The following is a 16,231-nucleotide window of genomic DNA, read 5'->3' on the forward strand; positions in this document are numbered from 1 at the left end:
AAGCCAGCAGGCTTTATCTATCTTGCCCAACTATTCTCTTCCTTCCAATTGCCTACTTTCTGGTAAACTCGTTGCAAACAGAGGAGGCAGCAGTCATTTGCAAGTTTAGGTGGAGCAGATCTCATAAACAGGTGTATGACATTAGCTGGTATCTTCTGGAATTGCATGGTTCACATTTTGTCTCACCTGTCAGTAAGGCTGTTAATTCTCTCTGCTGATTTTTTGTGCCTTTATGGAAAGAGCAGCCTTCTCCAAGGACTCCTACACTAAAATGTATGTTTTTGGGGTTTGTTTCCTAAACTTGTCTAGTAGACTAAATGTGACTGGATTAAATGAAGAGGAATGACTAAAATCCTCCTGAGAAAATACTTTGGACTAGTGTAACTGTAGGGTAGATAGGAAATGAATCCACTGTTAGTCCTGCAGTGTATGGGGAGGAATTCCTTTAGGGATAAAGTAGCAGGCTGGGGCCTTGGAGGGCATATGAGGTAGGTGAAAAGGAGGAGAAGGAAATGAATATTAATTTCCCAAACAGCAAGAAAAAAAATCCTTCCCCATGACCTGACCATGGTTGTGTATGGGCAATAAACAGCTTATGTTGGAAATGTTTCTATAAGGGGGCTTAGTTTCTGTCATCTCTATGCCCCAGTTTTTCTGAAAGCAGAAAGGCTGGAGAAACAAGGTTTGCTTTTGATTTTGGGGAAGCAGAGTTGCCTCCTTCATAACATTTGTCAGTAAGCTAAGATCTCAGAAGGAAAACAATATTTGTTTGTAACAGTTTATTATAATGTATTGATTTAATTGCTACTTCAGGACTAATGTGTCCACATAAAGGTTCTGCTCCAGCAGAATATTCAAGGCCAAGGAGACCAAGGGAAGCTAGAGGAACCTGATGTAAAGCCATAAGACATAGTGGGGAGCTGGAAAGACTTAAAAAAACAGAAAGGAATTTGAGCTGGGGCAGGGGGAAGGAATCTTTTGGACCCAAGAGACCAAGCCTCCTATTTGGTAATATCCTATACTGTATGTGTGATATGGAGACTGCTGGGTTCTCCGTGTATGATTTGTATAGATGTTTTAGATCCATGTTGAGTCTCTGGAAACACAGGTTTTTTACATTTAAAAAACAGCTTGAAGTCAAAATGACCTGTGTTGAATATGTATTTGATGAGGTAAACTGGAGGAAGTCACACAGAATCAAGAAACGCAAGTTCCACATTCTCAGACAGTGTATTTCAGCTCTTTAGCTGTCACTTGCCAAGACTGCAACTAATTGAGAAGAGAATAAAATACTGCAGCAATTTCCAATACTAATGAATATTGCAATAATTTAATATTAAAGAATTTAAAACTTGAGTTGTTTTCTTCTGTGTGGCACTGGGGCAGAAGCTGTGGTAGTAATTCAACGTATTCACCCACTGGGTACTCACAGGGAATAAGGAGAATATACCTTTGCACAGAAAACCACAGGGATGGGTAGTTTCCTTCAAATTATTTTAGGCATGATTTATTTCTGCAAATGTAATATTGCATCCTTCTTTTCCTTAAATTCTACATCATTTTATGGATACATGAGAAAATGTGGATCAATTTTACAGCTATCAGCAACTGTTCTCAAGGAGAAAGCCACAACAATTTAATGAGGTATGTAAGAACCTGTAACCACTGATGAACAGTGTCCAGGAAGATTCTTCCTGCAGTTCTGCTCTGGCCCATCTTCTTCACTCCTCCTTCACAGTAATCCTTTTACTATAACACCTCTAAAATTTGTGAGAGGTGGTAAAAATGTTGTTTGTTAAGTGAATCCTCAAGTTAAGCCACTCTTCAAATTGCTTATATAGCATGAATTTGCTGGACAGCCAAGTCGTGATTGTGAGACCTGATCCTAAATATAGTGGGAGAAGCTGAGGAGAAAACCTGGTGCTTTTCTGGGGATTATATGGACAGTACACACCATGGAATGGGCACAGTGTGTCCTGTGGTCCCAGGAGCTCCTCAACCTTTAGTAATTTTAGGTGAAAATGAGGTAAGTAAATTTTTCTGTCTGGAACAAAACAGTCATCATGGATTTTCAGGTAGGCAAATTTACCTATTTTATTCTCTACACCACCTTTGTCTAAAGGAACTGCATTTTGAATCTATTGGCACTAAAGTATTTTCCTTCATGTACTTGGACACAAGGGGAGTGTAACATCCTGAACTACATCTGATTTGGATTATTTTTTTCTTGTCTTGTGTATTGCCTCAAGGCTGCTCCCCATGTTTGCTAGGCAGGTGCTCCTTCACTTACAAACTGCTGCATTTTGGAGTCTAATAATCCCTTTCTGTGTGTGGAAACTCCTATCTTGACACTCCCATCTTGACAACTCCCCCCCAAAAACCCTAGGTGGAAAATACATTAATTAGAGGCCTTCATTTTATATTGTTTTAGGAAATATTTATTTACATTTATATATAAAAGAGAAAGAAGAGAACATGACTTATTTTTCTTTGTCTGCTGCCAACCTGTTCCTGATAATTTACCTAGATAATCTTCATTCCATTTGGTTATCTGACAGGTAAAATCTTTAAATCATTCTAAATTTTTCTTGACTGAAGGGTTTTGTTTATATTACCCAAAATAGCTGTGGCTCCAAACTGAGTGAAGATCGGAATGGAGAGATACAATCCACAGGTGACCCCTTCATGCTACTCCCAATGTGTGTTTGGTTCCCAGGTATTTTGAGTAAAAGACTTACAGATTGCTCAGGGGCTACATCAGGATGTGAGGGGAATGCAGCCCTTTTATGTGCAAAAATCTAAGGTGCACTTCTGTAGTGTTCAGCAGAAAACCTTTACTATTTGTCCCATTAGACCTGAAGGTGGCAGGGAATATGCCCTTGTCCTTAAACAGACATAAATAGGATTACATAGACACGGGTCACACTCCATATAAGAACTAATCATCAAAAAGCTCTGGCATTCAAATCCCCTCCAGCTTGTATAAAGCTTTATCTGTTAAAACAAAAGGAAATTCAAATTAAAAGCAGCAGTGTTTGGACCTGCAAAATAGTAATGTGAGGAGACAAGGAGGCTCAAGGAAAGCACAGAGAAACAAGGTAGAGACAAATTTGATACTGAGAAAAATTTCATTAGGGAAAAGTAATTATAGGAAGGGCTGACTGAGTTACAATGATATTACCTTGGTCTGGTTCTGGCTGTGCTTGCAGAGAAGATGTTGATAGCAAAGAGAGCAGAGCTGTTTCAGCTCCTAATTCTGACAAGTGGCTTTGGAAAGTTGTGTAGACTTGAAGGTGTTTTGGTGCCCAAAATGCAAGAATGAGTAACGTGAGGCTTTATCCAAGCAAATTTCTAAACATATTAATTTCTCTTGAGTAAATTAAATTAATGCTCAGCAACTAATAGTGGATCTTGAAAGACCTTGCAATGTATAACTGAGAAATGGACCTTGCTGTCTGTGTTCAGGTTTTATGAGTTTTTCTGTTGCTTTGGTTTTATGTTTGTTTGGTTTGGTTTTGTGTGATTGTTTGGTAAATGCTAACTCAATGTGCCGGTTTTGGCTAGGGTAGAGCTATTTTTCTTCATAGCATCTAGCATGGGCTATGCTTTAAATTTGTGCTGCAGAAGTGACATCTTGAAGCATCAGTGGCTGTGCATTGCAACGTTAAACCATAAATCCTCACTCAAAAGGATCAGGAGTGGAGATGGTTGTGGAAATGCCTTTAAATTGTTGTAATCTGTGACTGGAGTTGCACATTCTGGGGGTTTATACAGCAGGAGCCACCAGAAGCAGTGGAGGACAATCCTTAAAACTGCAGCAGACACCCAACCTGAGGTGCCTTTGGTGTCTGGTAACTCCTCACAGCACAGCACCTCTCATGTCCGGAGCACCGTACCAGATGGAGCACAAAATCATGGGCTGAATGAACCTATCGGGCATTTTGTGGATGCCTGTGATCTTTTACAGGACATTTTACAGTCATTTCACAGGGGTGGTCCATAGACAAAGGGAATGTTATCTATTAAATATATCAAACAGTGCAAATGAGGCTGGTGGGTGAGGATGGTGTGTAGGACCTGAGCATGGGATAAGAAGTAGAGATTGTGCTGGTTTGGGCTGGGGTGGAGTTAGTTTCCTTCGTAGTAGCTAATATGGGGCTGTGTTTTGGATTTATGCTGGAAACAGTACTGATAACAGAGGGATGATTTTATTCCCACTGGACAGTGCTTACACAGAGTCCAGACTTCTTAACACCCCACCAGTGAGGAAACTGGGGCTGCACAGGAAGCTGGGAAGGGACACAGCCAGGACAGCTGACCTCAGCTCACTAAAGTTATATTCCAGACCACAGGGTGTCATGCTTAGCATATAAAACTGGGCAAAGAAGGAGAAAACAGGGGGACATTTGGAATGATGGCATGTGTCCTCTCCAGTCACCGTTAGATGTGATGTAGCCCTCCTTTCCTGCCTGCCCATGGGAAGTGATGAATGAATTCCTTGTCTTGCTTTGCTTGTGTGGGACAATTTTGCCTTACTTATTTTTTTTAAAACTGTTTTTATCTCAACCCACAAGTTTTCTCACTCTACTCTTTCAATTCTCTCCCCCATCTCACCGAGGGGAAGTGTGTGAGTGCTCCTGTGGTGCTTAGTTGCAGGCTGCGATTAAACCAAAATGTGCAGTAAAACAAAGATATTATCCCAAATAGGTTCCAGTTAATTTGCTTTTCTTAAAAATGAACATAGTTACATTAAAGAAAAATACCCCCTGCCTTGTCTGTGTTTGTGCATCTGGTATTTAAAAAACAACGCCAAAGGAATTTATTTATTGTGCTGCCCAGAATGTCTAAGATGAGTACATTTTTGCTTCAGAACAAATGGTAATTATGTTTCACATTTTCCTCTGACAAAGATATAAAAAGTTTCATTTAGCCTTTTTAAAACCTCAGTGTTTGGTGCCAGAAATTGCTGTCTAATTAACCTTCAGATTTCTGTGCTACAAATGAGAATGCTTGGCTTATAAAATGATTCCATCATGTAAGAGCCTTAACTGCAGTGAACGACAAATTCAGAGGCTTGTTATGTCAGAAAGGAGGAGGAGGAACTTCTGTTTAGGTCTTGCCTTCAGAGGGAAAGGAAACACTGATAGTATCCCTGTAACCTTGCACTGATGAGCAGGCACCACATTGCTTTGGAAAGATTCATATTTGAGATCTGATGACTAAGTGGTGGTGGGCACAGCTGCTTTAGAATCAGAGATAAAGGAAAGAAGGAAAACAAATCCAGAATTGCTATGAGAAAATCTGGCTGACATGTAATGCTGTCAGAGCATTTATAAAGAGCAGAAACCCTATTCAGTGTCAATCAGGTACGTGCTATATTGAATGGAATATTTATTATTGTAAATGTTGCCAAAGGTCTGCAATTGATAGTCTCTGGATTTATGAACAGTAGCCTCTATAAGAGAAATAAGATAGTTAAATTATAGAGAGTATTAATTTTGGTTCCAGTGTAAATTTGTTCTTAAAGTCTATTAGTTTATGCAGATTAAGTGATCTTCCAATAGGCTTGGGGTTTTTAAATAATTGTGGATACAGAGAAAATTATGGAAGTTTGCTATATTTTAGGTCTTTGGCTTAAGAATCTTATTAGAATAGGATTGCTGCACTGAGAGCAGGAGAATTTTGGAACATACATTAGGAAATTGGTGTTTTAAGGTTCTTGGGAAATTCCACAGATAAATATGATAATAAAAGGTAAATGCCTCCTCCAAACATCATAGTAATTGGTATAACCTGATCCAAACTAAACTGGGGTTACTGAAGGTCTCTTGACTTGAATTTTGAAATTCCAAATCTCTTACTGATAAATGTCTCAGGTTTTGTTTTTACAGTTGTGAAGTAGTTTTCTCATTGAAGTCGGTGATACAGATTTACACTCTTTTAATAAGAACTGGGTTTTTAGGTCTGCTTTTGGCACCGCTAAAAGGTTTATTTAACAATAACTAAAGATTGGACAGCGCATGTGTAAATCTTCATCAAACCCATCAGAACCTTTGCCTGAATGCTTGTAAAAAACTTTTGGCTAGCAATGGTAAGAATGATCTGGTCTTTAATCTTGGATGCTTTATAACCAAGGTTTTATTAGAGAAAATAAATTTCAGCCTGGAGAGAGGATGGGATAAACAGCAAATTGTGCAATTTATACCTTGGAATGGTTGGTAAATGTGCTGTTTCTTTCTGGGAAAGGGTTCAGCCTTGTCAAACAGAGAATGATGCACAATTATCATTTGTGTGTAGAGAAAGTTTTGATATGATTATGGGTGGCATGAGAAAGTGCTTTTGAACAAAAAGTCATTTACCATTTGCTTCTGATGTGCTCAGTGTTACCAGCAATGTGTTTCCTCATCCATACCCTTGAAATTCCTTGCTCATCTGTTGTCCGCACATGAGGGAGAGAATTCTAAGACTGGTGTTTTTACTGAAGCAGCAAATACATGTTGTATTTCTGATTTAAAGCTTTAGAACTTTTATTTGGTATTTGAGAACTTTATTAAAATTCTTCTTTCTGTTTGTGAACCAAGTTCAAGCACTCCTCTGTGGCTGTCCTCCTTTTTGTTTTCTTTTCTGAACTTTCCTGTACCTTTTAAAATAAGATGTAACTTGTATTTTGCAGACACAGTGACTGTAACACAGTGTTAGTGGAAGACAGCTGTAGTGTCTTCCTTGTCAGGCTGGCAACTCTGTGTGTGAGTGAACAGCTCAGCTTCCTCAGGCTTTCAAAGGAGAAATAACAATAAAAATTTTGGACCTGAAGGAATGGAATGGAAGCAAGTCTGGTGTTTCTTTGCAGTTTATCTCTTCAGTGCTGTAAATGAGCACCATTAAATGGAGCTTCAAGTATTGCTGGAGAAAGTGGAAACTATTTTATATCCTTGAGAATTTTTTTGGCTGATAGTCTGAAAAGCTTTATATATCGCAGGAAGAAAATGTTCATAGTTTTAGAGGTGTTCTTAAAATGTTGCAACTGCAGAATTGTCTTCAAGTAGTCAGCCAATGTGACTGTCTATAATGATGCTCTGATCAAGAATGGATTAAAATATATTAATTAAAACAACCATAAATCCAGTTAGTATATGATCCCTTTAAAGACTCCTAGTTTTAGTTCTGATTCTTGAATATTGGCTTAAAGGTAAAAGTAGAAAAGGTCTTACAATAACAAGGGATGGTGATCCATGGGGCTGATGTAAAATCCACTATTTTACTGTGCTTTTCTTCATCTCTCTGCAGCATGTTTTTGCTAGCAGCAAGAAACAGTCACATAAAAGAGTTTGCTGGTCCATTCCTTGAGAGACAGGACATAAGAAACCCAGCAAGCAGAAATCCCAGAATAATTTCTCAGATTTCATTTTAATAAGACTAGGGGGACATTACAGTTTTGTCTTAATTAGTGTGTTAGACAAATGTCCATCTATGAGAGATATCAACAAAATTCTGACTGACTCAGCTGAGACAGGATTTTACAATAAAAGGCAGGTTTTCATGTCTAAGTTAATGATGAGACAAATCTAGAACAGCTTTCTTTGCTTAAGGGACTAAAACCTATCCACAAACTTTATTAGCCTGTGGATGGTATTAAACACACCAGACCTGGGATTTCATGCAGCATTATAAGAGTGTTTCACAGCTTGAAAGGCAGGAATAAGCAGTGCCTGGATTTCTGTGCTCTTTCAGTGAATTAGTGATGGTGGAGAAAAACTAAAGGCATAATGACTCATTTATTAGGTACTTGTAAATCTTTTAAGTCATCAAAAACTACATCAAAAAAACTTCATTTAAAGAAGTTCAATAAAATTGCAGAGATGAAGATATTTAGTCTTGAATTTGATGTTAATATGAAAATGCACAGCAAAATTAATACAATTAGGATAGTTTTTTACAGAAATTCCAGTAAGAAAATCAATTTACTATAGCCAAAACCAGATAAGCAGCCAAAGGAGTTCTGCATTTCATACATAGTCATGCATAGATTTAATTTCTATTACCATTGTAGGAAAGATTGCTTATTCAGATTTTATGACTAAAAAGACAAAAGTTTTAAACTTTTTATTTACTCTTTGGCTACCTAAATTATTCCTGTAGCACGAATCATTTGCATAGTAAAGAGGCCATCTGGAAAAAAACCACTGTAAATAACACCATTTTATTTGGGGGAGGAGAAAGTAGAATAAGACATATTGCAAATTGGTATGACAGGAAAAAGTCTACTGCTTTTTCTTCACTCTTTAGGTCTGTGAGATCTGAAAAAGTTATTCCCTGACAACATTTCTGCAAGGAAGGTTTTCTTTCATCAAAGACAGCTCTGGTTATCACCATTGCTTCTCAGCCTTGCAAAACAAGAGGTTATTTGAGGAGCCTGAGGCATGGCATGCTCAAGGGAAAACCAAAGTCTGTTTAGCCAGGAGCAATGACTCCTGAACTTACTGACATATATGCAAAACAGAAACTCCCACCCTGTCTTTTGGAGCTATGGCAGGTCAGATCTGCCAGGGTGGTAGGGCATGAGCTGCAGAAATAAATGAGTTCACATCATTTGGGGATGTGTCCCACTTGTCTGCCCAACATCAGACTTGTTCCCATGGATTGCCAGGGGGCAGGTTTTAAGGGGCAGTAATGACTTTTCTCTTTTGTCCATTGGCAAAAGGACTTTTAATCTTGTCACAGGTCTTTATGCCTAGTGAAGGACAGCTGCTACCAGGGAAAGTCTCATCTTTGCTTTCTTCAGAAAACAAGATAGTATCTCCCCTGAGAATGTAGGAATTTTCAATTCCTGCTCTATCCCTATTGCCTGATTTACTTGTTTTTCTTCACATATTGACTTTTTTAGCCACCATTTCTTTCCTCTCAAATTTCTGCCTGGCATGAGTGCATTGCTGCAGGCTCTGCTCTCTTCATGCTGCTGTATATCCTCTCAGACCTGATTGGGAAACTGCTGTGGGAAAAGGGAATAAATGAGGTGGAATTTTCAGTCCCCAATTTATTTATAATACAAGAGCTGTTGATTCATTGTAAGAGTAAAGAGAAGGAACTTGACTTGAGTAAAAAAAACTCAGCCCCTGTGCCAGCTCATGTCTATACCCTGCCAATAACAGAGACAGTTTTACAGAAACCCTCCAAGCTGTGTAAAAGTTCTGGGCAAAATAAGGCATTTTATCCATATGCTTTTTCCCTTGTTGAGGGCAGAGGATTGAGCATGGCACTCTGCTTCTCAACAGACTAGAATTGTGTAACATCTTTGATGATGACAGGGGAAGTGGGATCTAGCCCCCCTCAGCAAGTTTGCTGATGACATCAAGCTCTGTGTGCAGTCTCTGCTCTGCCCTTGTGAAAGCCCACCTGGAGTGCTGCACCCATCTCTGGGACCCTCAGCATCAGAAGGATGAAGAACCTAGGATTCAGTGAGTCCAGAGGAGGCCATGAAATTCATCAGAGTGCTGGAGCACATCTTGTATGAACACAAGCTGAGAGAGCTGGGGTTGTTCAGCCTGGAGAAGAGAAAGCTCTGGAACTTCCAGTGCCTAAGGGGGCCCCAAGGGAGATGGAGAGGGACTTCTTACCAGGATGTGTAGTGCTGGTACAAGGCAGAATGGCTTCAAATTGAAAGAGAGCAGGTTTAGACTGGATATTGGGAAAAAATTCTTTGCTGTGAGGGTGGTGACCCACTGGCACAGGGTGCCCAGAGAAGTTGTGGATGTCTCATCCCTGGGAGTGACCAAAACCAGGTTGGATTGAGCTCTGCCTGATCTCACGGAATGTGTCCCTGCCCATGGCTGGGGCGGGGGTTGGAACCAAGTGATCTTCAAGGTCCCTTCCAACCCAAGCCATTCATAAATTCAATTGTAATTCTATGAACACACTTTTTGCAAATGACTAGAAAGGAATGGAGTGGAGGAAGGCACATGTATGTTTGTTTTAGGACATTGCCATTAAGGGACAAATGTTGTTTGAAGGAATTAATTCCTCCTGGATCTAAGGAAGTGGTGTCTTCTATGTTGTTGGGACAGGGCTGTGGTGTGGTAATCAAAACAATAGTAACTTTTTTAGAATTAGCTTAATTAATTGGTATGTGCTGAGAGACCCAAATGTGCTTCAGAGATGCTGGATACCGATGCATCCCAAATCCATGAAAATCTAAATACTTGTGCTAGTCTTCCCTGCACTTTCTTGAATCAGAGGAGATACTTTTTTTTTTATAATGAAGTTCTTGCTGGACAAGGGTGCTATTCTTTGTATTGGCTTCTGCCACAATACTGCTGCAGATGGAAACATGATTACAAAATCCTCAGATAGATCCTTGTAATTATAAGATATATATATATAAGAGATTCTTCTTTTCTAATGGAACATACTAAAATTTTCCTGCTGAAATGCAAATATTATTTTTGATGAAAAAGTCTACACTGTACTTTGAAAAAACTGCATGGAGAGTAAAGGAGCTGAAGTGTCTCAGTTTGCATTTGTATTCTTGAGCAGGACAGAGACTTTTCATTTCTGTTGTCTGAAACCCTAGGTCTATGAAACATACTTAAGAGATGCAAATAATAGAAAGCTTAAATCTGCTCTCAGATCTGGTAACATTTTAATGGTCTACAAATTTAAAGGCTAAAAACTAGTAAAGTCAACCTTAACTCTAGTTTGAACTGAGATCTGAAAATGTTTTCCAGTATTGGGAAGGTGGGGAGGGAAATCTTGAGAGCAAGTAATCCAGCATCCTGCTCAAAGAGAATCTTTTCTTAATCTCTCCAAAAACAGGGATTTCAGCCTTTCTGAATATCCCATTCCTGTGCTTAATACTCACTGTGGAGAATTTTTCCCATGTTCTACTGAAATTTCCCTTGCACTGGCATGTGACTGTGTTACCCTGACTTGTGTGCTTTCTGTAAAAAGAGTCTGGATTTCTTGTCTTTGTAACTCCACTTCAGGGGGTAAAAGACTGAAGTTGTGTATTCTTCTAGTGGAACAAATCCAGTTCCTTTGGTGCCCCCATGTCGTATCCACAGAGCCCTGAAATTTATTTATGAATGTTTGGAATAATTTAGGAGTTGTCAGTGTCCTGAGTAACTCAAAGGCTAACATAATCTAAAGAGTGCTCATTTTACTTGTTTCAAAATATTCTTTCCTGTGTGATTTTGAGCCACAGTATTTTATTTAGAGTAGGTCTTGACGTCATTGAGGACAGGTTATTAATTTTGGAAGAAGGAGTACAATATCTGAAGTAGAGCTGTGTTTGCATTTTTCTTCCCTATCTCTCCCCTACTTGTTGCATCCACTCTTTCTCAGGTAATAATAAACTTGTTAACTTGTCTGCCTTCTGTTGGCAATATCTGGCACTGCTGTGTTTAATGAGTAATAAGTTTGTCACAAAACCCACAGCACAAGTATCATCTTACGCATCAGGAATGACTTTCCTTTAATAATCACTTTTCCAGAGGATGATTCAGTTTATTGTTGCAGTGAGTTGTGTAAAATGTAACTCAACAGAATATTAATAGAATGCTCTACAAGATGACTGAGGATCTTTGCCTGTGGGGTGTTGGAATGCACGCTTGCTGAATCACCTCTATTAAACCCAAAGGTGGAATGATTGCACTTTAGTTTAAGCCTAGCAGAGAAAAAGGTCGTCTTGATTCTCTATTGCAAGAAATCTTTACTCAAAATATATATAAAATGCTAAGCATGTTGTAGTGTATGTTGATGGAAGGGTGCCTGAGAACGTCTGTCACTCCCTTGCTTTTTGAAGTGTTGTACTTTTCTAGGAAAAGCTATTGTATTATGTTCCCAAGCAGGCACCCTGCCCTCTCTACCTATTTTTCCTGTTTCCAAAATGAAAAAAAAAACAAACCCAAACAAACATAAAACTGAAAAAAAAAAAAGAGAGCAAAAAGAATTATTTTCCCACAAGGCTTTTAAAGAGGTACTTGGTATGGGTAATGTGCAATAAGTGGCTTTCGAGTTCGTTGAAATACGTCAGATGGCTTAATTATTTACCCATGTGTCTGTTTGACATCTAAACCAGTTCTTATGCCTTATCTGGCATGTCTTGCATGGTGACTCTCAAGACAGATTGAGTTGTTGTAGAGTTATTCACAGAGAAGAAATCTAATATTTTTTTTTTTTTTTTTGGTGGGGGGGGATACATGAATAACATTTGGGTTTTTTCCCTACATTCTCATGGATAGTGGTGTCATCCTCTGGGTACTGGAGCTAATGAAGCTGCTTTATTTCAGAGTGAATCCTGCCTGTATTGTCTTAGATTTATGAATGGTAAGTAGTACTTGAGGAACTGGCCAGAATGGCTATTGTTTACTTAATAATGGCATTTCAGTTGTTGAATATGTCTCTAAGCTAAACTTACTTCAGTGGATTGAAACATTTGCAGGCTGCCGGGAGACTGGAGTATAAATATAATAGACACCTGTTTTGTTTCTGTGCCCGGTACAGATCCAGTGCAGGGCTGATAGACTGCATCTAAATAATGTACTTTATCATTGAATCTTGCTTTTAAAATATTTTTTCAGGGGAAGAGGGAGTGTTGGGACAGGAGTTCACTTTGGGAAGTAGTTAATTTCTGTTTAATGAGTACTGTTTAAGATATGAGGACATTATACCAGGATGGAACAAATTTATTAGCCTATTGCACTACTTACTGTAATCCTTGTATTAAATGTGGTTGTGCTTCCTTCTGAGATGTTTGTGGAGTTTTTCTTGAGTCTCAGATCTTGACATCTATTTCCCTCAGTCTTCAGGTCTGCTTTAAGACACACAACTTCACAGTCCAGCAGACGATTTTTAGGACCTTCTGAGCAATGATGCATAATTTCAGCAGTTTCACTTTATTTGTGAGGCTCTGGGCTTCCCAGTTTAAATTCTCTGGGTGTAAAGAAATGTGATCAATGTGATCTCGTGTAGATCCATGGTCTATTGTAGCTAGACTATTTCTGCTCCCTAAGTTAATAATCTCAGGTCAATACTGTTATTTTTTCACTACATTACAGCCTGCTGAAGACCATGAGTACAGTTTTCTTTAACCTGCTGGACCCCAGAGTCTCTTTCTCTTGTAAATAAGTTATGAGCAGTGTGTTTTTCAGGAAGGCTGTACTGACTTCTTATTCTTGTGTGAACTTCTACCCCTAAAACAAGCTTCACTCTTGCTCCTGGTAACTTCTGTATATGTTTCTAAATACTGTGTGCTGCCCTTTGGAGACAATATCTCCTTATGCTAAGCAGGCAGTTACCCTGCACACACACATTAGTGGATTCCCTCTGCAGAAAAACATGACTCAAATCTCAGCTGATTTCTGTTCATAAAAATTTTGTAGTAGCAGCTCTGTTCTCTCTGCTTCTACAGCATGCAGGGATTTATTTTCTAAATGCTGAGGGAAGCTACACAACCAGTTGCCTGCTTCAAAAGCTGTGACAGCAGAATGTCTCTAGCTGGCTGTGACAGAGATGTTGCTGTGGTGCTGCTCAGGTCCTTCTCTCTGAAGGGTTTGGGGTCCCCCTGAGCTGTGTGCCCTTCCAAAGGAGGCAGAGAGACAAAGTAAACATAGCTTTTGCTGACCTTCCAGATCCTGTGGCAAAGTGCCCATGCTCATCCTAAATATCTGCAGCCTCTGAGACTGCAAGGGGAATACAGCTTTGCTTATACTGAGTCTTTAAATGTGTGTTGAATCCAGTGTGCTCACTGGGCCCACTCATAGTAACCCATGAAAATTCTCCAAATATTTTTTGTTCCATTTTTTTTCTTCTAAAAAATTACACACCTCACAGTCTGGGAGTGAAAGCACCTTCGGGTTTATCAGTGTTTTTTTTGGAGTTTGCACAATGCCTGTTTTTTCCTGGAGGAGGCTGTGAAGCATCTGGTGGGGGCAGATGAAGTGTGTAGGTTGTGTGAGGAGTGAGGTCAGAATCCCCTGCTTTGACTGCCCTGGAGTTCCAGTCCAAAAACTGCTGGACACAAACAGCTGCTGAGATATCTCATTTTCCTGTTTCCCACAAAGGAAAAAACAGCAGCTGGGTCTAAAGTGCCTGAGCTGATTTAAATTAGTTTCTGGTTATTTCTACACATAACTTCAGTTTCATTGCCAGAGTGCAGAGTGAGGAGGAAGGAAGGACTCTCAACTATCCATTTTAGTCAAAAAGACTATTTCTTCCCTTTTCTGTTAGTGCTTCTACTCTCAGTCCTCACCCTAGAAGAGGTGCCTATCAATGCCCCAAGGTGGCATATTAGAAATGCCATGGGCTGAGAACTTAGGGGACAGGGAGGTTGCTGGTTCTTCAACAAACCTATGCTTGAATCTTCCTCATCTTGTTTTACGGTCATGTGAAGCAAAAAAAAGGTAAGAACATTTAGCATCTCTACCTTGGCCACTTGTGGAATAGCAAAGCTGTGGGTGAATGTTTAGTTATCCTCTGGTTTCTCATGTTAGGATCTTATTACCATATGTAAAAGTACATTGCAATATCAGTTCAGGGGGCTGAAACTTCCTATTTTGGATACAGAATTGTTTTGAATTGCAAATGAGGTCTGTCTTTAAAGCTGGAATGAATTACAGATTAAAGTCTTAGTGAAGAATAAAGAAAAAATATTTTTAAATGCTACAGTAAATGCTTCTAGAACAGAGGTCTGTCTCAGGAGGATAATTTTGGTGGGCTTTTATTTTTTTCTTTTCAAAATTCTTTTCTCTCTTAAATAATTTGCCTATGCCTGAATCTGGCAAAGAGTATTTACTTTGGGCAATTTAAAATCTTTGTTTTGATAACGGAGTCAGATGGGAGAAAGGACAGGGGGTAGTTGGGATGGGGATGGAGAGTTGCAGGGAGATCTAAAACTTCTGGACCTTAAGAAATCACTCGAGTTTTATTGACAGCTTTGGAAGTATCTGTGTCTCATAACTTGTGCTTTTCCAATGGCTCTGTTCAGAGGTGCCATACCCAGGGACCTCTCAGTGATGAAGTTGCACTGCTTGCTGACATCCACTACCTGTCTTCCTCCTCTATGTAAAGGGATGTGCAGTGGAGTTCTGGATTTGGAAGGTATAGGGGATATGCATGTGTGTGTGTGTTTGTCTGTTTTCAAAATGCCTGCTGTTACATGTTTGTGATGGAAAAGGAAAGCACCCTGAAGTACAAGGCTGAGGACTGTAGTGCTTAACAGCAAGAGATGGTGAGTTGTTATAAAGAGAATTGATTTCTCCTCCATAGCTGTGGATCTTGGGGTAATTTTAGCTCTGATAGAGAGCAGATTTACCCTGGTAGTAACTACTGTTAAGATCCAAGTTGTCACCTTCATCTTCATTTTAGGCAGGCCTCAAATAGTTTTTTTCTTAAAATTATTATTTTTTTTTAAGGCAGTCTGAACTCAATGTGTATTTTAGCTTTTATTTTTAAGGATATTCTAGAAAGTTTTTCTTAAAGGTAGTAAATTTGCACATTGACTATTTAAGTGCATTTGGTATGTAATCTGTTTTAATGAGATGTTTTTATGACTTCTGGTTTACTGGTTCCTTTTTTTTCTTTTCTATAAAAGACTTAATACATAGCTTTCTTACTTTTTAATTTTTTTCTTTTTTTCTTTATCATCTTAGGATGAATATTTAAACAGCACTCCTCAATCTTGCATCAAAATGTCCCTGTGCACATCTTCTCACAAGGACTTTTCTCAGTTGCTGCCACTTCAGGATATTGGATGCAATAAAACAGAAATTAAAAATTCACCTGCTGGTGTCATCTCTCCAGTTCCTTACAGCTGCAATCAGTCCACGCTGGCAGCAGAACACAGTCCAGTCTACATTCCCTCATCTTACATGGAAAACAGGCACGAATATTCCGCAATGGCATTCTGCAGCCCTGCTATGGTGAATTACAACATTGCCAGCAGTTTTGGGGATCCAGAGAGCGTGAGTGCAAGGCAAACCTCCAGCCCCAGTGCGCTGTGGTCTGCTCCTGGCCATCTGTCCCCTCTGACTCTGCACTGCCAGTCCTCACTGCTGTATGCAGAGCAGCCCAAGAGCCTGTGGTGCGAGGCACGACCGATGGAGCCAGTGCTGCCCGGGAGCAGGTCAGTGCTGCTTCTTGCTGGAAAACTTGGCTGGATATTCTTTACAGTTTCCTTAGCTCAAGCCTTTTCTTTTTACATTTGATTTCTATGTGTTGGTCCCTCTGAAAAACAAAA

At 39.4% G+C, this 16,231-nt stretch overlaps 1 protein-coding gene across 12 annotated transcripts in view; it reads left to right on the forward strand.

The window, feature by feature from the left end:
- The window catches only part of ESR2 (estrogen receptor 2), a 45,852-nt gene continuing 29,621 nt past the window's right edge, over window positions 1–16,231 (forward strand). Inside the window, exons 1-5 of one of the 12 annotated variants that reach the window (XM_086892518.1) lie at window positions 151–273; window positions 1,599–1,644; window positions 1,842–2,026; window positions 14,981–15,093; window positions 15,645–16,117. In XM_086892518.1, coding sequence (XP_086748644.1) covers window positions 15,684–16,117 — 434 coding nt within the window. In that variant the 5' untranslated portion in view covers window positions 151–273; window positions 1,599–1,644; window positions 1,842–2,026; window positions 14,981–15,093; window positions 15,645–15,683. Of the gene's footprint in view, window positions 489–1,598; window positions 1,645–1,841; window positions 2,027–5,068; window positions 5,367–14,026; window positions 14,397–14,980; window positions 15,094–15,644; window positions 16,118–16,231 lie in introns of those variants that run through there. The other 11 variants (XM_086892519.1, XM_086892514.1, XM_086892515.1 and 8 more) reach the window with 11 other exon arrangements.

The sequence above is a fragment of the Cyanistes caeruleus genome, chromosome 6 (genome assembly GCF_971803275.1).
Source record: "Cyanistes caeruleus chromosome 6, bCyaCae1.hap1.1, whole genome shotgun sequence".
Taxonomy (NCBI): Eukaryota; Metazoa; Chordata; class Aves; order Passeriformes; family Paridae; genus Cyanistes; species Cyanistes caeruleus.